Genomic DNA, 20867 nt, shown 5'->3' with positions numbered 1-20867 from the left:
ACTTGAGCTGTTACGGAAATAGATTGATTGCGAGATTAATATTCTCAGAGATGTAATGTTTTATTTTAGCCAGATTGTAGATTTTCCTAAAACCACCTCGGCACTGCATTAAATATCCAATGCATAAAATGTTTTTACAGCACTTTTTTTAAATCTTAGAGCAGAATTACTTCTCGTGTTAAATTTCGTGTGCATGCGAGCTCGTGAACGGATGGTTTATGTGAGTCATGAGCAAACTACAACCACCACCCATGGACAAACTTAAAAATAAAACAAACTTTGAGAGTTTGTGTCAGCTGAAGGCTTCAGAATGGAAGGGATCTTTTAGCAAGAACTGAACCTGGGGTTCATTTTATTTTTAATTTCAAACACGTCAATTTCTGAAACTTCGAGAGCCACTTTTCTTTTCAGCATACAATAAAGCGTCTGCTCGCTACACAATTAAAGCAAGACGTGAAACAGAATGGGTACCATCCTATTTTATTACTCACCCACGTCGTGAAACACAAAGTGCTTGTGTGCGTCTGCCCAAACAGGGCACTTGAAGCAAATGAAATATGTCCCCAGGACCGTCGCGTGATCGTAACAAGTCGGACGCGAAACTAGTTTTCTTACCATATCGCCTTGGTTCTACAATCTAAAATTGCCTTTCGACGTCCGCGTCTGCACCTGTATCCACGTGAATATCATTCACGGTATCGCTGTGGTAGGTCGACGCTGTCACAATCACGATATCTTCGCTTGTCGTCGAAAACACACCGCCCGCTTTTTCCCGGGCACGATCGAACACGAGTGGCACAATCATTCACGGCCTCCTTCAACTACGTCTGACAGGTCGAACACTCATGGCGACACTGAGTAGTGTATGAAGCGATGCTGTTCCCACACACGCTCCTCTGTGCACGAAGAACAAGGAACATACATGCCTCAGTTGATTTGTGGGCACCTAACTTCGTTGAATGTTTTGCATGTACACAAGTTTCCACTGGGTCCTCAAGCAGAGCCACTGATCTCAATGACAATTGTCATTGACATCAGTGGGAAGAGCCAAGTAACTTTCGCCACGGACGCCAAATAAAACGAGATACGGTGCTTTTTTTTGGCTGCCGTATGGTCCAGAAACACACACCAAACTATCTTACGTTTGGTTTTCGACATACCTTTTCCGATTTTCCGCCGAGAAAAACTTAGGAGACGTGCTGCTCATTCGTGTTCATTGAAACATACAAAGAAGCTTGTCAACCGGAAGTTATCTCGGCCACAGAAAGTTCCACCATTACTTGCTTATGTTTACCTTGGAATACCATGTATATCTTTGCTTTTATATGGTGTAAATATTGGTAACCGCTCTATAACATAAAATAGCCAAATTTATAAATTATTTTCTTCCCAGAATTCAGAATGTTTATGTAGAAGCTGGGCCATCCGCTTTACCCTCGTTGCCAAATGAGCAATGAAGGAACGCCGCGGGGTAGGTATTGCATCGCCCTTTTTGTTTATATGTTCCCTCTGCTTTGTTATAGTCTTTGGACACAAAAGGGAGCTACGTCATCATCCTCCAGCGTAATATAATTAATTTAAAAAGTGCTCGGGTATCGTTTCATTGCCCCAGATTAAACGGTGCTAAAGAACAATTGGATTTAAAAGGATGCACACCTTCAGTCCTTCTGAACTGGATGCTCCGTCCAACTGGGACCGCTGGAAGCAGCATGGCGTCCCACGCACGTCTAATCACGTCTTGCAAGACGATTCCTCAAACTGCAAGCCTTGGAACACTATTTTACTTACATGCTTGGCTTTTATCTCGTGTGAGTTTGTAGTGTTTGTGCAGGCTATTGTGGTGCCTGAAGGCCCTGGAACAGTGCAGCACTTGAAAGGCTTTTAATCTTGTGTGCAAACCGCAAGTGGGACTTGAGCCCCGAGTTTTGAGTGAATGCCTTTGGACAGATTGTGCACTTGTAGGGTTTTTCGCCAGTGTGCGTACGGATGTGGGTTACCAGCGAGCTTCGTGCAGCAAACGAGCTAGGGCACCGGTCACACCTGTAAGGCCTTTCTCCCGTGTGAATACGTAGGTGGTCACGCAAGGTACAGTGGTCCTTGAAGGCCTTGGGGCAGTGCAGGCACTTGTATGGTTTTTCATCCGAGTGTATCCGCAAGTGGATGTTGAGGCCCGACTTTTTGGCGAATGCTTTCGAACAGACCGTGCACTTGTGTGGTTTTTCACCAGTGTGGGTACGCATGTGAACAATGAGATGGTACAGCGTGGTTGTTGACACAGGGCACTGATCGCACTTGTAAGGCCTTTCTCCCGTGTGAGTTCGTAGGTGCTGCCGCAGGCTATAGTGGTTCTTGAAGGCCTTTGGGCAGTGCACGCACTCGTAAGGCTTTGCATCTGTGTGCCCCTGCTGGTGGATCACAAGGTCTGCGTTCCGAGCGAATGCCTTTGGACAAATTGTGCACTTGTAGGGTTTCTCACCAGTGTGGGTTCGGATGTGAACACTGAGATGGTACTGCGTGGCTGCTGACACTGGGCACTGGTCACACTTGTAAGGCCTTTCCTTCGTGTGAGTTCGTTGGTGCTGGCGCAGACCAGAGTTGTTCTTGAAGGCCTTTGGACAGTGCGGGCACTCGTAAGGCTTTGCCTCTGCATGCCTCTGCAGGTGGTCTGCAAGGTCTGAGTTTCGAGCGAACACCTTCAGACAAACCATGCACTTGTGGGGTTTTTCACCAGCATGCTTTGCCATGTGGATTGTCAGGTCACGGCTGGAGCGAAACTCTATGGGACAAAGCGGACACTTGAAAGGACCTCCTTCTGTGTGCATCCTCTGGTGGCGCGTGAAGGCCCACCTGTCGGGAAAGGTCCTGGAGCAGGGATGGCACTCAAACCCCTCAAACAGTCTGCACGCAAGGTCCGTCAGGTGTTCGACCAGTTTACGTGGGTCGCTTGTGGTGAAGCTGCAGAAGCAGCACCCGAATATGTCCTCTCCGGCGATCACTGGGCACGTGGTGTTCCCTTGGATAGCTTGTCCATCGACTGAAAAGGAGACATTACCACGCATGTTAGGACTCAAAGGGCGACTGAGTGGCGTTGCTGTAAGTAGACGTTATCAAAGCAATTCATGCAGCGCAAATTCTTCAACTGTGCTGTAACCCAAGCGAACTGCATAAACTACCACGCGAGTCAAATGAATCGTCGGTATTTTTTTTTTGAAAAGACAACGTAGATCGGTTCCTTAATGCATCATCCAATATTTTACACAGAAGATGTCGAAGGTGGTGCATTTGTTCATCAAAATTTTAAGGAATGAGCTGACCTGACTAAAGAGTAAAACAATGAGAGCGTGAACTTGCCACCTAAGGCGGCCATCTGCAAATGTTAGGCTCTGGGAAACGCAACAGCCGAGATGGCAGCAGCAATTGACATCTAGCTGAAATAGCCCGTCAAAGACCTCGTTCGTTTTCTGTCCATTCAATGTCTTATTTGTAAAATTGGCCATGCGCTACACCAAAAAAGCCTTTGCCGCATTTGATAAAATACATTGTCTGCTATGACGCTATCAGAGATCTGTGTCTGTCTGCATCTTCGCTCTTACCTACTTCCATTTATTTTTGCAAATCGAACACCTATTGTTAGCAGACGGCCACCGCAGGCAGGAAATTTACGCTTCTCGCCCAACATTAATAATTTCTCTTTTTATGTAGAGAATTAGGATATATTTTGGTGCATTCAGTGATGTGATTGGCCTAAGCCATTTTAGAGCACCTTTTGGAGCAGCCAAAACAGTGTTTCGGAGCAGAAAAAGTGACTTTTGGAGCATATATCTTAGAAAAATAAATATTTGTTTTAAGTGCTGGACAAATGAAGGGCACTTTGTATTGTGTTGTAATGTGATGTGTTGGGGCGGCACTCGCTGCTTGTGTTTTTGCTGATGAGACATCCCACAAGTATACAGCACCGTAAGCGTTGCCAAGCAATTAAAAAAAATAAAAAAATTGTTATCGTTTTACTGGTTCCCGACGTGGCAGATTTTTATAAAAAGTAAGCACACGTGCCTCTCATGGAATCATGTTCACATGCACGTGAGGGCAACTTCGGCAGGCTTGCTATTGGGCGTGCTTCGTCGCGCGAGCGAAGACAACGGCTGTTCGACTGAAACCGAAACCATGCCACTCCGCTCCGTCACCAACTGGTTCCCAAAATAGTATACAAAATGCAACAATAAACAGTCCAGTGGCGCGTGCATGCCAGGCCGGCAGGCGAGGTGCAGGCTAAACACACAGAAAAAAAGAACCTGAGCGTATCGATGCAAGACATTGCGAATCAGGGTCAAAACGTTCTTGGAGTGCTTTGTGTAATGACTGAATTCGAGACAAACAAGCGCGGTGTGCGGGTTCAGCATGCAGACATTGCCTTCTTTGCTTTAGCTCACTTCTCGTCATCAACTTTCTTTCGGGGCAGATTTTTCACGTACCGGGGTCCCTCTCGAAAGAAAGCCCACAGAGAGAACCCTAAGGAATCAAAACTTCACCAAGCAGTCATTGAGTTAAAAAGGAATTTTTATAGCAGCATATGATTTAAACAAGAGCAGGAATGTCGATGCGTTTCAGTTTAGAAAGCGCCATATCTGCAGCGACGTGGGGACGGCAACACACGACGTCGCGTGACCATGGCGACTGTGGTCGCGCGTGCGCTTCAGCTCACAAAGTAACTCTCGCCGCGCAAAAACATGGTTTTGTTTCACAGCATGACGGCATGTCTGGCACCCGGCACACTAACGTCGGAGTGTCCGCACACGGCCGCGTCTATCGCTTAAGAAAAAATTAAAAAAAAAAGAAAAAAGACGCAAGACGAGATTCCTGAGACGACGAGAGCGCAAAACGCGAGATGGCGGGAAAAATCATGCAAGACCGAATAGACGATTGATGCAGGGTACTTTGTGTCGAGTGGCGTCTTGTGCCACCTAGCTCGCGCATGCTCAATTATGGTTCTCAGTTTAGTTTCGTTTTTGAAAGGCGACCAAAATTGGTCCTTTGGCGCAGGCTTGGTGCAGATTAGCCATATTTTGGCGAAATGTAGCAGGACGTAGCAGAGTTAGCCCCTTGGCGCAATTGGCGCAGCAATCACATCACTGTGCATTATAGATTAGATATAGTATGTTATCTTATCAAGACATACATGCTTCAGATGCCAAAAGCATTGCTCCTTCTTCCGACAACCAAATCTTGTAAGAACTGCTTGCGTATGAACAGTGCGCAAAACTTCCAAGACCGCATTTGGGATTGCTCTAGTTTCTTTGACAAAAACAAGCCTTTTGAAAACACTTTCATTATTTTTCTTCATTTTCGTCTATTTGTCAGAGTATGTGCCACAGCAGTTCATAGTGCTACTTTTTCTTATTGTAACAAAAGCACCCCTGCACGTAGGAATATCATCTTTTAGCTCATTCGGGTAATTGCGCATGCTCAAATTTTTAAACATAGATTCGAAAAAGCTTTCTGTTGCAAAGACCAAAGTGCAGCAGCGGGACAGTACAAAGGGACAAGGTGGAAAGCACTGCAACAGAGGTGACTATTATGAGAGTTTAGCGACAACCAACTTACAGTGCTCAGTGGGCATGATGAGCATGATGGGTAACTGGCTTCCAGGCAAGACACCTCTGAAATCGAGAAGAAAGTAGATCGTCGCCTGTGGTATCTGCGAAGGCAAAACATGAAAATCGAAAGAGCCTCCTCCGGTCAGTAAGAATTAAACCATGTTATAAACTATGAAATCTTGCCAACTTGGGAACTTTTCATGGATAAAAACAAAAAATACAGTTGAAGTGGGTAGATGATTTCTGGACCGAATAAATTTCATGTCCAACCATTTCTATGGGATGCCCAAAATTGCATATATAAATAAAAAGGGAATATAAACGACTAGAGGACACTCTCTCGACTCCCTGAAAGCCCAAGCTCCCACTTACATATGGTTAAAAAAAGAGACATAAGTTACATTTCAATTTATCTATTCACTTATTTATTTCATCACCCTCAGGACCACTAGGGCATTACAGAGGGGAGGGGCAAGATGCAGCACAAAATTCAGTAAAAAACAAAATTAGAAACAAACAATGTAAAACATGCGCAGTCAAGGTTAGTATCAACAAAGATGATTGGTTACTGCAGTTTTGAACAAATCAGGTAATGATATGGACACTAAAGATGCGGAAAGGTGGTTCCACTCGGAAGACGTTCTAGGCATGAAAGAGTCAATGTAGGCATTAGTACGACACTGATGAAATCCTACTTTGCACTGATGGTCAATGCAAGCAGAGATATGCGGGGGAGGAAGAAGAAATGATCTTTTAGAGTAGGCGAGCAATAAATTTTGTGAAAAAGACACAGGCGAGAAACTTTGTGACACAAAGACAGAAGAGGCAGAGACAAGTTAGTTCTCATAGACGAGACACTTGCGGTATGGTGATAATTGCAAAAGATAAATCGTGCACCGCGATTTTGGACGGCCTCAATGTTAGATACAAGTGTTGAGTGACCGGGATCCCAGATTGGTTCAGCGCATTTAACTTTTGAATGTACCAGTGTTTTAAATAAAAGTAATTTTAATGACATGGGGGCTAATGGGAAATTTCGTTTTAAGTAACCAAGCATAGAGTTGGCGTTAGCAGAGATGTGATTAATGCGAACGTTCCACGACATGCTATGGAATATAAACACCAAGATATTTGTAGGAAGTCACAAGTTGCAAGGGAGAGGTACCGAGGCCAGTGGTGAGGTGTTACATAGAGTTACACACATTGCTTTCCATTTGGTCATGGACCATGTGTTACATCACTCCAAAACTGCATCTAAATCTGTTTGAAGTAGTAGAACATCAGATTCCTCAGTAATTTTGCGATAGATTACACAGTCGTCAGCAAACAAGCTAAAAGAGGATGAAAACTTCCGAGGAAAGTAGTTTATATAAATTAGAGACAAAAAAAAAAAAAAAAGAGACGCATCTCGACGTGGTGAATGACGTTTACTGGGGCGAAGCTTTGGTGGTGCTTGTCTGCGTAGACACTGAGCCGCAGCATGCCGAGCCTCTCGTTTGTTTTCATCCATGTCACGCTGTGGTCAAATGCTCAAATGCGTATATAACCACGTTCCATACCACACATTCTCTTTCTGACATGGATGAAAACGAATGAAAGGCTCGGCATGCTGCGGCTCATCGTCTACGCAGACAAGCACCACCAGGGCTTCGACCCAATCAACATCATTCACCACGTGGAGTTGGGATTTTTTTTTTCCCTACACGAGCACAGGAGCACGTGCTCACGTGCACCCGACAGCAGACGGACATGGCTAGCCCCTAAAGAGGACCTAAAACACACCCTTGTGGGACACCGGATGTTACTAGACTGAGGTGAGATTTAGCTTGGTTAGCAGCGACAAACTAAATCAGATTTGTAAGAAACTTTTAATCCAGAAAGACACAATGGGGTCGAGGTTAAGTTTATCAAGTTTGAGAAGTAAAGGCCTGTGAGGAACCTTATTGAATACTTTGCAGAAATCAAGAAACACGCAATAAACCTGGGATCCTCGATAAAGAATGAAAAAAGTTGGTTCTCGCAGGAAAGAAATTGAAGAAAACCATGCTGAGAGGGTGTAAAAAATGAGTTAGCATCTATGAAATTAACAAAATGTAAATAAACAATATGCTCCATGATTTTACAGGGCATACTGCACTAAATTTCGGGGGGAATTTTTCTGATAAATTTAGTGGGTGAAACTTTTCCAATAAATTTATCCATAATGCAATGCGCAGTGAAGTCATTCGTGACGTCATTATGGGAAACGTTTCCTAATGCAACACGCAGTTACACCAACGGCGATGTTGCTCAAGACGGAAATGGGCACCTAAGAGCTGCGCTTTAAAACTGTGTGTTCCATAGAGTAGGGTGAAATGCTGTCTATATGCTGTGTTTTGAAACATACCTACTTCATAGAATGCGCTGCAGTTACCACAGCAGCCGTTTCCCAAACACGGTGACACGTCGAACAACGGGAGGCAAGCCATGGGTGGGTAGACAGGGATACTAGGATACTGCTAGTACAAGCAGCATCTATAGGCAGTTCCGTAACCGAGTTAATCTAGTAACATTGGGCAAGTCCTGGCCGTGACTGGTGTCAAGGACGGAAACCATAAGAGGGCACCATCGTCGTTTGTGTGTGCGGCACACAGGGTGCACAGAGGACTCGCTCGCCTTCCGAAGCAACGGACATGCGCGAGCTGGGCTGTGCTTTTTGCGTGATGACTGGTATGGTGTGCCCTTCGTTTTGCTTTACGTCAGAGCGTAGCAGAAGCGACAAACTAGTTCTCGGCTTTTAAGGTACCTGTCGAGCACACGCACTCGTGCAGTGGAAGCATCGTTCAGGGCAACACCCTCGTGCTATCTCTCAGCCCAAACTGTTTTCTACGGTCTGTCTGAAACTTATTCCGGTATTTCGGGCAGGTATGCTCTAACTTGCAAATTGGCTGCAGCACTTTCAGTCGCATACATAAGGCAGACTAAGTCAGACGTAGAATTACCGAAAACGGTTACTCGAGCATTCCCTAAATAAGAAAACCGAACAGTAGCAGCTCTCTCAGTTCCGAATGGAGTAACTCGAGTCGGACTTCTCGGAGTGCCTACTAAACAACAAAAAAAGGGAAAGCGTGGCTCTTCAGCTGATCCTATGCAGTTTCCACTTCCTCCCCCTGAGGCAGAAGGTTTTGAACACAATGAAAGCAGACGACACTGAGCAAGATCACTTTTTTGACGCCGGTATTGAAGAAGTCTCGACATGGTAGTTAGGGAAAAATCTAGTGACTGTAGACATCAGCGCTGCTGTTCAAAGCGATCCAAAGAGACAGAGCCCTTCGAAGGCGGTGCTAAGGCTGCTAATGTTATAAAAACCGACAAAAACGTCAACACACTCAAAATATGTAGCTTGGTGAATCTATGCTGCCGCTTAAGATATTTTTATACGGCCATACTTTTGTTCTGCACTTCTTTACAAACTTTTTATGAAATGTATTCATATATATTCAAAAGAAGTCGGCTGCGCTTAGGCCCGCTTCAGACGGGGCAACTTTTCCAGCAATTTCGGTGTTGCTGGCAAGTTGTTCCCTAGCTTCCCTAGTACAACACAAATTGCTCGGATCGTGTCCGTAAGGCCCGCTTCAGACGGAGCAATTTCACCCAGCAACTTGACGTCGCAACACCAGCAACACCGGCCGCCCGCATTCACACGCAGCAACCGAATTGCTACGACTTGACATCATCATCATTAAATTTGATTCTTCTTTCACTATCTAAACGCCCAGCTACGCGCTAAAAACGCATTCTTATATCTTTGAACGGCGTTGAGAATAATAACTCATTTTTCTGAAACTGTTTATTTCCGAAAACGATCCATTCCAAACCAGAACTAAGTCTTTAGCTGTCATCATCACCACCACAGGGGTGTCACATGAAAATATTGCGTCTCTGATTGGCTGCAGCCGCTTCAACTGTCTTCGAATTGCTCCGAGTTGCTCGCTTTTTCGAGCCGGACCCGATCTCAGCAATTCGAGTCGATCTAGGGAAAGCTAGGGAACATCCCGCCGGCAACCTCAAAATTGCTGGAAAAGTTGCCCTGTCTGAAGCGGGCCTAAACAGACAAGCAACTCGGACACGTTTGAAATGGCAGCAGATATTTTCATGTGACATCCCGTGCTGATGATGATGATGATGATAACTAAAGACTTGGTTCTGATTTGAAATTGTTTTTGGGAATAAACCGTTTCAGAAAGATGAGTTTGTATTCTCAATGTGGTCCATATCACATGAGCGAATGACAATTTAGCGTCATTTGAGTGCATCGACGTTTTAGCAAATGAGCACATGAGCGAATGACGTTTTAACGTCATTTGTGCGAATCGACGTTTTAGCGAATAACGGGGTTGGTGGTTGACAAATCCCACTGCGTTCACGCCACTTCGTGGCGGCAGTCTGTGGCGGATTGAAGCAGACAGCAACCCGTAAACGCCAATTTGCAGCAACCAACCACTTTTGATGAAAGGTCGGGGTTCGCTGAAACGTTGCTCGACCAACTGAGTGCCATTGTTGCAACAACAAGTTGCTATGATAATTATTTCCCCATATGAAGCGGGCCTTAGTGATCACAGGTTTTGTCGGCCGAAGCGAGTGTCAGCCAACGTCTCATACTCGTATACACCCTAATTTAGCTACACCAACAGAACATTAATCGGGATCATGTTCTGAGTGAGTGTTCAACCGCGCACTGAAGTCACGCTCTTTTGGGCCCATATCACATGAGCGAATGCCGCTTAAGCGAACAGCGGTCATTTGAGCGAATCGGGGTCCATATAACACAGGCGAATGACGTTTCAGCGAAGAGCGCCATTTGAGCGAATCGACGTTCTAGCGAATAACGGAAGCGCGTGATAAACCCTTAACCCCCCTCCCTCCTGCTGCGCTTACGCCGCTTCGCGGCGGCCGTTCATACCCTGCCTTGCTCCGTTCAGCACGGATAGGACTATCGTCGATAATCACGAAGTTTCCGTGCAACAGCGATAAAAACACTGCGTCAACTGAACGTTTACGTGGTTTATTAGCATGTCCAATACAAACGAAATACGCTCCAAGATATTTTCCCAACAGCGCCCGAGCTGGGAGCGAAATTCGAACGAGATATGTGTCTTACCTTGAGCACTCTTCATTAATGAAAGCGAGGAAACCGCAAACCGACGTCTCAGGCGACGCAACCTCTTCCGCCATTGTTTGTTTTTCTCTTTGAGCCATCTTTGAGCACCGGGACAGGGGAACTTCGTCAGCGACCCGGAATCACGTCATACCAGTCATACCACGCCCTTTTCACTCCTCAGTGCACTCACTGGCAGTGAGTGCACTGAGGAGTGAAAAGGGCGTGGTATGACTGGTATGACGTGATTCCGGGTCGCTGACGAAGTTCCCCTGTCCCGGTGCTCAAAGATGGCTCAAAGAGAAAAACAAACAATGGCGGAAGAGGTTGCGTCGCCTGAGACGTCGGTTTGCGGTTTCCTCGCTTTCATTAATGAAGAGTGCTCAAGGTAAGACACATATCTCGTTCGAATTTCGCTCCCAGCTCGGGCGCTGTTGGGAAAATATCTTGGAGCGTATTTCGTTTGTATTGGACATGCTAATAAACCACGTAAACGTTCAGTTGACGCAGTGTTTTTATCGCTGTTGCACGGAAACTTCGTGATTATCGACGATAGTCCTATCCGTGCTGAACGGAGCAAGGCAGGGTATGAACGGCCGCCGCGAAGCGGCGTAAGCGCAGCAGGAGGGAGGGGGGTTAAGGGTTTATCACGCGCTTCCGTTATTCGCTAGAACGTCGATTCGCTCAAATGGCGCTCTTCGCTGAAACGTCATTCGCCTGTGTTATACTGCTCCTCGGGCTCCTCGCGCACGTCGCGCACCGTCTCAAAAGCAGAAAACATACGGACAAAATATTAAAAACTTTAAAAATACTTAAACTATATTCTATATATAACAATAAAAATAAAGAAAAACAAAACCCTGTGAATTGGGCGGTTAGATATTGGTTAGATGCGTCATCCCTAGGGTGGTTTACGTGTTTCAGCGCCACTCAGCGCTCAAAATGAGAGAGGAAACGCGTGCCTGTATGCATTGGCAAGAAAAGTTGTCGCAGGGCAAGCCGTCAAACTTTCCAATCACACCTTGTTCTTTTCGTGCTCTTGTTGCTGTGGTCACGGTGGTCACGTCACGGCCGGTCTGGAGCGGAGAGGCGCGCACCCGTGCTTTGGTAAAATTTGTGGACTACATTTTAGCACGGACTGTAGTGCCCGCCCGCGTCAGATTACCTTGCGCGGGAATTTCGAACAACCCACAACGCTCACATGAAACGTTACGTCACGCGTGGAATGAAAGTGATGCATGTCTCAAATTATTTCACATTACAAAAATTTTAAGCGGGATTCGAACCCACGACCCTTCCGGTTGCGAGCCGGGCACGCTGGCCCTTGCTCACAAAAGTGTGAATAGAACACGACAGGCACGCGCAACAAAAGCACTGCGGAAGCGAGCGAGCTGGCGCTGAAGGCGGAACTGGCGGAACCGCGGAACCAGCGGATCACGGATACGTTGGATGCGTGGAGTGGCGTGGAGTTCGCAAGGCACGCTTTTCTGCTTTTGTTTTGCCCGTTTTGCCTGCAGAGTTTGCGGATTGATACAGCGGCGCGGACAACGGTGACAGACACGGGCTACACACAGATACCGTTGGAGGTGTGTTTTAGCAAAGGAAGATCAACCGGAGTGTGAGACGGAAAGTGGTGTCGTTCGTTTCTCGAGTTGAGCTGCTTTTCAGGTTTACAAAGAGTCTCCTGACGCGGAGTGCCTAGGTGAGTAAACTGCTCAAGGTAAGTCCCTGCCAATTGTTCAGTCACACAGGTGAGTGCCTCACATACTTCCGAACACGAGCGGAGCGGTCTGGCCGAGATTACCATAAATCACAACTCGCTCACCTAAATAACGTGCGTTTTTATTTATTATTATCGTGTGTGTGTGTGTGGGGGGGGGGGGGGGGGGGGGGGGGGGGTACGCGTTTATGAGCCTTCACGAAAACGTCAGTTTTTTTTCTTTTTTTTTTTTATTATTTGGGTTCTGCCCGTGCACCGGCCATAGTGTTTTATCTCAGTGTATGCACAGTCGGCAGCAAAAGTTTACGGGGCGCGGGAGCGCCAGCCGAAATGACTGGTAGCGCTTTTTGACGGCGCTCAGACTCACGCTTCGGGAATGTGCTTCCTTTCGTGCTCGCAGTCACGTCTTCTTTACTCGCTTCCGTCCGACGCGCACGAGATAATTGAGACCGCTGCCGCTTTGGCAACCGTCATACCGCACGTCTAACTTAGCCACCGTGCTGGGTGAAGAGGCCTGTCCAAAGAGGACACTACAAAAATCGTCACGACTCCAACAAATCGTTCGGCGCTCCGCTTCCGGCTGTTTTTTCTTTGCCGGGGGGAAACTTCTTCCCTGTCAAGTCTCGCCCGTGCCCTCCACGGCGGCTTTGATCTGCTCATCGCGTGGGTCCGGAGAGCCACTCACACGCTCTGTTGGCTGTCGGTCGATCGCTGAACGCCTCCGCCTCTTTTCAAGTCCCAATTGGCAGGTGGCGTGTAACGTCAAATCTGACGAGCACCGACGTCAAAAAAAAGTGGAGGCGAGAAAAGTCATGATGTTGGCTTGGCCACAACAATCGTCCGGCGACACGACTCCTGCAAAAATTGTCCAAATTGAAGCACCTGCTGCAATTTTTGACGATTTTTTCAGGAGTCGTGTTGCCTGACGATTTTTGTAGTGTCCTGTTTGGACAGGTCTTAACGAAGCTCGCATAATACATATACCGATAACATTTCGTGGCACCATGCGCCAGTCCCTGTTATCTCGTGCCCGTCGGACGTAAACACCGGAAGTGAGCAAAACAACATGACTGCGTACACAAAAGGAATCGCATGCGCGAAGCTTGAGTCTTGAGAGCGGCAATGCGCCGTCAGAAAGAGCAGCCTGTCATTTTGGCTGGCGCTCCCTTGCCCCACAAACTTTTGCTGCTGACTGTACCCTAGAAGTCCAACGGGCGATAGTGTGCGGTTTCAAATTTAAGGACTGTCAGCCGGCAGCCAGTCTGAAATTGTCTTCTGGGAAAGCATTTTTATGGAAAAAAAGAGAGCGCATTTTCTCCCTGCACTCAATTATAATGGTGTATTCGCACGAGAGATATTTATCCCCGGAGAAAGCCGAGTACATCATAGAACTGAGAGAAGGAAACGGCACGAGAATGAGGAGGAAGTGGAGAAAATCCAAGCGAGCATTCGCACCACGGAGTCTCGTAGTTGGGTCGCCAGAGTCTTTCTTTTCGCAAACCTGTTGGTGACTTTCGGGGGCTCATTGAACAAAAATCAGGGAAAGAATAATAAGCAAAAGACACCCCACACTTCAAGCCTGCTGGCGACTTTCGGAAGCTCATCGAACAAAAAGGAAAGCAAAAAATAAAGAAAGGCACCCCACACTTCAAAGCTGTTTGTCATTACCCCTCCCCAAAAGCAGGGGGACAAAAGAGGGGGCCCGACCGCTTCGACGGATACCGATGGAACGGCGGAGATTCTCTAGGCCTGTCACAGATTCTCCTCGGGACCCCGCGAGCACGCCGCGAGCTTGGGGGATCAGCGAACATTCGTGACGCGGAGCACGTGACCTCAAAACTCAATGACGTTTATCTTTCTCCTCGGGAAGAAACTCCGTCGTGCGAATACACCATAAAGCAAATATCACGAATAATTCGTATGCACTAAATAGCCTAGAACATTTCTCAGTTACATAGTGAAAAATATTGGTCAGTTACGGAGGCGTTTATTCAGATTCATGGCATTAAAAACGGTGCTATAATGGCTTCACGTATCATGTAAGTGATGGAAAGAGCTAAGGAAGCTAGAGGAGTGTGGTCTCGAGCTACGCGCATGAATCATGCTGGCAGCAAGAGGAAGCACAGGAACAGTGAGCCCTTGTGCAAGATTAGCAGCTATTATTGTCTGGCTATCCGGCCTTGCTACGTCCGATAGCGCGGTCCTGTTTCATATCAAACATAGCGAGGTCAGATAGCCATTAATCTCGCAACCGACCTAGCAGCCCAGCTCGCATGTAGCTCGAGACCGCACGCCCCTGTGGCTTCGTTGGCTCTTTCCACCACTGTATCTTCTCGGAGACGTCCGTTTCTTCATCTGGGTTCTGGCAATGTGAGCTGCACGGCTGGCGTGGCTTCTGGAGGGAATAAACTGGGCTGTACTTTATTTCACTTTATGTGCGAGCGAGGCCGAAGCACGAGCACAACCTGTTGTAAAATCCCGAGAGACGCCCCAGCGCCGAAAGATAACCCGCCCCCTATTTTTGGCACGATTCACTATTTTTTTTTAAGAAACACCAAAGTATAGTCCACGTTTACTAATTGCAGGGCCCTGGTCAATGGCAACCTCAGCGGATGTGCAGTTACTTAGCCGGGGCTGGAGATAAGCAAATATTGCTGACTGCGAAGGACAGAGGTCTTTGGTTCATCGCCCCTCCCTGCAGTCGCAAGTTTCGCAGGTCACAAAATCTAAAACTAGCACCTTCTTCAAATTTTTTGGATCGCACACCAAAAGTTGGCCCACTCCTTTTTTTCACTCTATTTGTTTTCGATTTTAAGTGGGCTAGCTTAGTATATTAGAGTACTGTAATCTTGACCTGTTTGCAGAATGGCTCCCTATGGAAGGGGCTCTCGCTGACGAAGTGCGTCGCTTTGCCGTCAGGGGTGCTCGGTGAAGGCTTTTCTGTGACCCAACCGCGGTTCACAGCCTGTCTGGCGCACGGTCCACACGGCGTGCGGCCGCCAGCAATATCCGATTACTATTCCATGGGAACACCTGCCGTACACGCTAAAAATTTTCGCGCTAGCATGACTCTTGCAACTTTTTTACACGCTTGCTCTAAGCGGGGTAATTTTCCACGCTTAGGATTTACTCTTCCCAAGCATGAGCCACGCTTCGGCTTGATGCTTGGCAGGCGTGAAGAGGATCCAGTGTTCGCACGCTTATTATAACGTGCGTTTTCATCACGGTTAGATTGTGACACACCCCTGGTGTCAGAAATGCGTGTCACATTGAAACCAATGCCAGTGGGCGTCGGGCTTCCTCACATTACCCACGCTGCCAAGCGGATTGAGTAATTGTATTATAAGACCGCACTGGCCAACTAGTTTGCAGTGTGTAGCTAGATGAGGTGCCGTGACCTACAGGTCGGTCGGTGCGCCGGAACATCGCTGGATGCGTGAGCTCTGGCTCACCGGGCTGCCGTGTGGCTTCCGGGAAACGGCCGGTCATTTCGAAGCGGCGATTCCTCTGACGACATCAGATCCCGCAGGAAGAAGCCAACAGACACGTTCGCTCGGGTCGTGATCAGAGCGTGTCCTCGAACTATCGGCCGGATCGCTTGCCTTTTGTTGATTTTATAACAATGGCAGCTGCTACCCAATCAGTGGTCTCGCGTGATGTGCTGTGACCTATTTTTTTTCTTTTACACATCACTACACTAATGCAAGAAATTTCAGCCCACTTGTCCTGCTTTATGCATAAATACGCACACGCACAAACGCTGTGGATCACAAGACACTGTCCCGACAGCGAACCATTCATCAGGCTGAACATGCATTCTCTAAGCGGCGCATATGGCCTGTTCACACTCTGTATTTCCTTGTCGGGTAAGGGGAGGGGTGGGGACGGAGGGAGGGTGTGATGTCCAGCGCGGCGCCACTCGCGCATAAAGGACGAAGATCGGCATTGCCCTGTGCGCGCGATCCCTGAGCGCGTACTCTGGAACTGCGAGCTACCGATGGCGCAAGCTAGGCACTGAGGCTCTTCTGAGTCATATTAAACTCATAAGTATTCGGGCTGTAGTTGTCATCACCACACGGACACGACACTGGCGACGAGTAATCAAGGACCTACGACGCCTGGAACCTCAGACCTCGAGCCATGTCTAAGTCAGGCAAAATGGAAGCCTTCTCAGGCAAGTCATGGGCATCCTGGATTGAGCGCCTCGGATTCTACTTCGTGGCGAATAACATCAGCGCCGTGGACAGGAAGCGAGCTGTCCTACTTACGCTGTGCGGTCCAGAAACATATGACATCGTACGAGCGTTGGTAGCACCCAGAGGACCCGGGGATGTCGAGTTCGAAGAACTCGTGACGATCCTCGGCGCGCACTTCGATCCAAAACCTTTGGAGCTCTATAGCCGGTACAACTTCCAGAGGCGAGACCAACTACCGGACGAGTCCATAAACAGCTACGTTGCGGCACTCAAAATGCTGGCTGGAGACTGCAATTTCGGCATCTTAGCTTCCGCAACTACGCTTGTGGCATCGACAACGGCACGGCAACCGGCGTCGCAGCAACCGGCGTCACAAGCAGCACCCGATGCAGTGGCTACGGCTGCACAACCGGCAACTCCACAATGGGACACTAAACTGCCACTGGACGTGATGCTGCGCGACAGGTTTGTCTGCGGCATCCGTGACGAACTTCTGCAACAACGTCTGTTCGCAGAAAAGAACTTAACGTTCGCAAGCACCTTAGACATCGCCGTCCGTGCTGAGAGTGCCTCGAAACAACAACAGAGTATAAAAAACAAGGAGGATCTCCAGGTCAACAAGACAACGGATGCATGCAACAAGTCCGCTTCATACAAGGGACGTCCGTGTTATCGTTGCACAGGTCAACACGACCCACAGGCCTGCCGATTCAAGACTACCGAGTGTCACTACTGCAAAAAGGAAGGACACATTGAAAAGGCATGCATTGCAAAGAAAAAACAACAAGGTAAAACAGGCTACAAGAAAGCTAACTACAACGTTGAAGCAGCGACTGAAGTGGTGAGCCAGCCAGCGTGTTCTTCTAGATGTACATGTCATGAGCTGAACCAGCTGACCACGCGAAGGTGCTTCCCGAAATTTTATGTTTCCCTTCGGATTGAAGGTAAACCACTTCAGTTCGAGGTCGATTCTGGAGCCGCTTGTTCGTTGATAAGCGAAGACACATTTCGCTCAACCTGGCCCAAGAACCCACCAAAGCTCACGAAGAACGACTTGGAGCTCTACACTTGGAGTGGCGAAGGCCTGAAACTTCTGGGATCGCTTCAAGTTCGAGTACGCTTCAAGTCCAAGGATTACCTACTGCCGCTTCTGGTAATGAAAGGGGCCGGCTGCAGCCTTTTGGGTAGAGATTGGTTCGACGCGCTCAACATCAGAGTTCAAGGAATCAATCAGATGCAGCAGCAGACCACGCCACCGGAGGTGGAGGCAGTGCTACAACGACATTCCAAGGTATTCCAAGACGACATCGCTGGATACACGGGACCTCCAGTGCACTTGGAGCTGGAGGAAGGAGCCCTGCCAAAGTTTTGCAAGGCTCGCCCTGTTCCTCTCGCGCTACAATCAGCGGTGACAGACGAGCTTCAACAGCTGCAGAACCAAGGGATAATTGAGCCAGTTCAACACTCTGAGTGGGCTACGCCGCTTGTACTTGTTCGCAAGAAGAGCGGAGCTATCCGACTCTGTGGCGACTACAGGAGTACGGTAAACGCCGCATCGAAAAAGGCCAGTTATCCGCTACCAACAACAGGAGAAGTGCTCTTGAACCTCAGAGGCGGAACTACTTTCTCCACGCTAGACTTGTGCCAAGCATACCAGCAACTAAAGGTAACTGAAGAGACGGCAGCTGTACTTACAATCAATACGATGAAAGGATTGTACCGAGTGACACGACTTCCGTTCGGAATTTCAGCAGCACCAGCGATCTTCCAGCGAATGATGGAAACAACACTCGCCGGCATAGACGGAATAAGTGTCTATTTAGATGACATCATCATCAGTGGAGCGAGCAAGAAAGAACATGCTGAGCGTTTGGAACAAGTACCGTCCAGATTAGACAGCACCGGTCTGAGACTAAAAAAAGAAAAATGCAAGTTTGCAGTCAGCGAAGCTACCTTCCTGGGACACAAAATTGATGCTTCAGAAGTTCACACAACCGCTGACAAAGTGCAAGCGATTCTAGACGCTCCAGAGCCAACCGGGAAACCTGAGCTGCAAGCCTTTCTGGGGTTGTTGGCATTTTATGACCGCTTCCTCAAGAACAGAGCTACAGTCGCAACAGACCTGTACAAGCTTCTCCAGAAAAATGTTCCTTGGCTCTGGAAGGACAGTCACAAGGAAGCGTTCCGAAAGCTCAAGCAACTAGTCAAGGAATCCACGGTCCTTGCCCACTATGACGAAAACAAGCCCCTGCTTCTTTCCTGCGACGCGTCCCCTTACGGCGTAGGAGCAGTGCTTGCTCAGAGAGACGCCTTGGGACGTGAGGCTCCGATTGCTTTTGCGTCGAGGACGCTAGGAGCAGCAGAGAAAAACTATTCCCAGCTGGATAAAGAAGGGTTGGCCATTGTCTTTGCAGTATGTCACTTCCATGAATACATCGCTGGACGACAGGTAACCATCTACACGGACCACCAACCACTTCTGGGAATACTTGGAGGCTCGAAAACAATACCTCAAGTGCTATCCCCGCGTATGACACGATGGTGCATCAAACTAGGTGCATACGACTACGAGTTGAAGTACAGACGGGGACGATTACATCAAAACGCAGACGCTCTGAGCAGACTACCGCTACCTGCTTGTGTCGACGAGCCCTGCCAACCTGGAGATGTACTGATGTTGGCCGGCTCGCCTATTCCTCAACTTTGCCCAGAACGCATTGCAGCGCTCACAGCGCAAGACAAAACTTTGGCACTCGTCTACAAGGCCATACATCACGGCAATCTGGGAGAGTTGAGCAAGGACGAGTGCGGGCTGTACAAAATTATCGCCACTGAACTGTCGACACTTAACGGTTGCTTGACGCGAGGCACGAGGGTAGTCATTCCCAGTGCAGCCAGAGCTCACGTCCTCGAGCTACTCCACGCAGGTCATCGAGGCATGGTGGCCATGAAGGCAGCTGCACGAGGTTACGTTTGGTGGCCTGGTGTAGACAGAGACATCGAAGCCAAGGCAAGAACGTGCAGCAATTGCCAACAGCATCAACGGGCACCGCCCAAAGCACCTTCTCCGGAATGGCAACGACCGACGACGCCATGGGATACATTACATATCGACTTCGCCGGACCCGTTGAAGGCAAGATGTTGCTGATAATAGTTGACGCCTTCAGCAAATGGCTGGAAGTTCGTCAAATGAACACCATCACTTCCAGCTCACTCATCCAGGAACTCCGTAATGTATTCGCAACATTCGGAGTACCACGCAAGATCGTCAGCGACAACGGTACGTCACTGGTATCAGCCGAAACCGAACAGTTCTTTAAGAATAACGGTATTCGACACGTCACGAGTGCACCGTACCATCCGGCGACCAACGGACAAGCTGAAAGGATGGTTTACGAGACCAAACAAGCGGTGTCGAAGGATAAGATGGGGTGCTTATCGTGCCGAATCGCTCGGTTTCTTTTTAAGCAACACACCACCATCAGTTGCGCGACGAGACAGACTCCAGCCATGCTGATGTTGGGTCGCGAGTTGTCAACGGCGATCACTCGCCTCCAACCGCAAGCAAGGGGAAGAGATGAGGATACACCAGGAACAACCAAGTCTCCCAGAAATCTTTCTGTTAACCGAGAGGTGTTCGTTAAGAACTTTACAGGCAAACCGTCGTGGATCCAAGGAACAATCATAAGAAGACTTGGATCTCGTTCTTGGATCATCAGAACAGACCAAGGCACAGTACGACGACACGAAGATCACATAAGGAACCCGGTAACAGACCACCCGAGACATTTTGTCACAGAAGCATCTTCGACAGCGAAGACCAGTAATGGCCCACAAGGTTTACCAGCGCAGTGGACCATTCCGACGACTGGGGAACCGTCACCAGCAGAACAGCAATGTGCCCCAGAGGCTCAAGCAGAAGTGCAGCCCAATGCCGACTTGGTTCCATCAAACAGTTCCGCTAGACCTCAACGTCAAAGGCGACCTCCTCAAAGATATGGCGACGGCATCTAGAGGGGGAAGGAGTGTGATGTCCAGCGCGGCGCCACTCGCGCATAAAGGACGAAGATCGGCATTGCCCTGTGCGCGCGATCCCTGAGCGCGTACTCTGGAACTGCGAGCTACCGATGGCGCAAGCTAGGCACTGAGGCTCTTCTGGGTCATATTAAACTCATAAGTATTCGGGCTGTAGTTGTCATCACCACACGGACACGACAGA

At 48.3% G+C, this 20867-nt stretch overlaps 1 protein-coding gene across 2 annotated transcripts; it reads right to left on the bottom strand.

The window, feature by feature from the left end:
- Window positions 1-239: 239 nt before the first annotated feature.
- On the bottom strand, window positions 240-11827 carry LOC115314185 (zinc finger protein OZF-like). Of its 2 annotated transcripts, none has more exons than XM_029973250.3 (3): window positions 11753-11827; window positions 5602-5657; window positions 240-3034 (listed from the first exon to the last, which is right to left on the bottom strand). In XM_029973250.3, exons 2-3 carry the CDS (start codon window positions 5624-5626, stop codon window positions 1833-1835), a joined length of 1227 nt encoding a protein of 408 aa, XP_029829110.2. In that variant the 5' UTR covers window positions 5627-5657; window positions 11753-11827; the 3' UTR covers window positions 240-1832. The 2 variants fall into 2 exon arrangements, with proteins under 2 accessions (XP_029829110.2, XP_029829109.2); XM_029973249.4 differs by lacking the exon at window positions 11753-11827 and adding an exon at window positions 10735-10923.
- Window positions 11828-20867: the final 9040 nt, after the last annotated feature.

The sequence above is a fragment of the Ixodes scapularis genome, unplaced genomic scaffold, assembly GCF_016920785.2.
Source record: "Ixodes scapularis isolate PalLabHiFi unplaced genomic scaffold, ASM1692078v2 PGA_scaffold10__122_contigs__length_95168666, whole genome shotgun sequence".
NCBI lineage: Eukaryota > Metazoa > Arthropoda > Arachnida > Ixodida > Ixodidae > Ixodes > Ixodes scapularis.
Note: the sequence above shows the minus strand (reverse complement) of the source record. Positions and strands in the feature narration are given on the sequence as shown.

What these genes read in the sequence shown, in the direction of transcription:
- LOC115314185 (XM_029973249.4), bottom strand. Translation starts at nt 10,832, where the DNA reads ATGGCTCAAAGAGAAAAACAAACAATGGCGGAAGAGGTTGCGTCGCCT. An exon ending in ATTAATGAAGAGTGCTCAAG is followed by an intron (nt 5,658 to 10,734) that starts GTAAGACACATA and finishes TCTCGATTTCAG; the next exon opens with AGGTGTCTTGCCTGGAAGCC. An exon ending in CATCATGCCCACTGAGCACT is followed by an intron (nt 3,035 to 5,601) that starts GTAAGTTGGTTG and finishes TCTCCTTTTCAG; the next exon opens with TCGATGGACAAGCTATCCAA.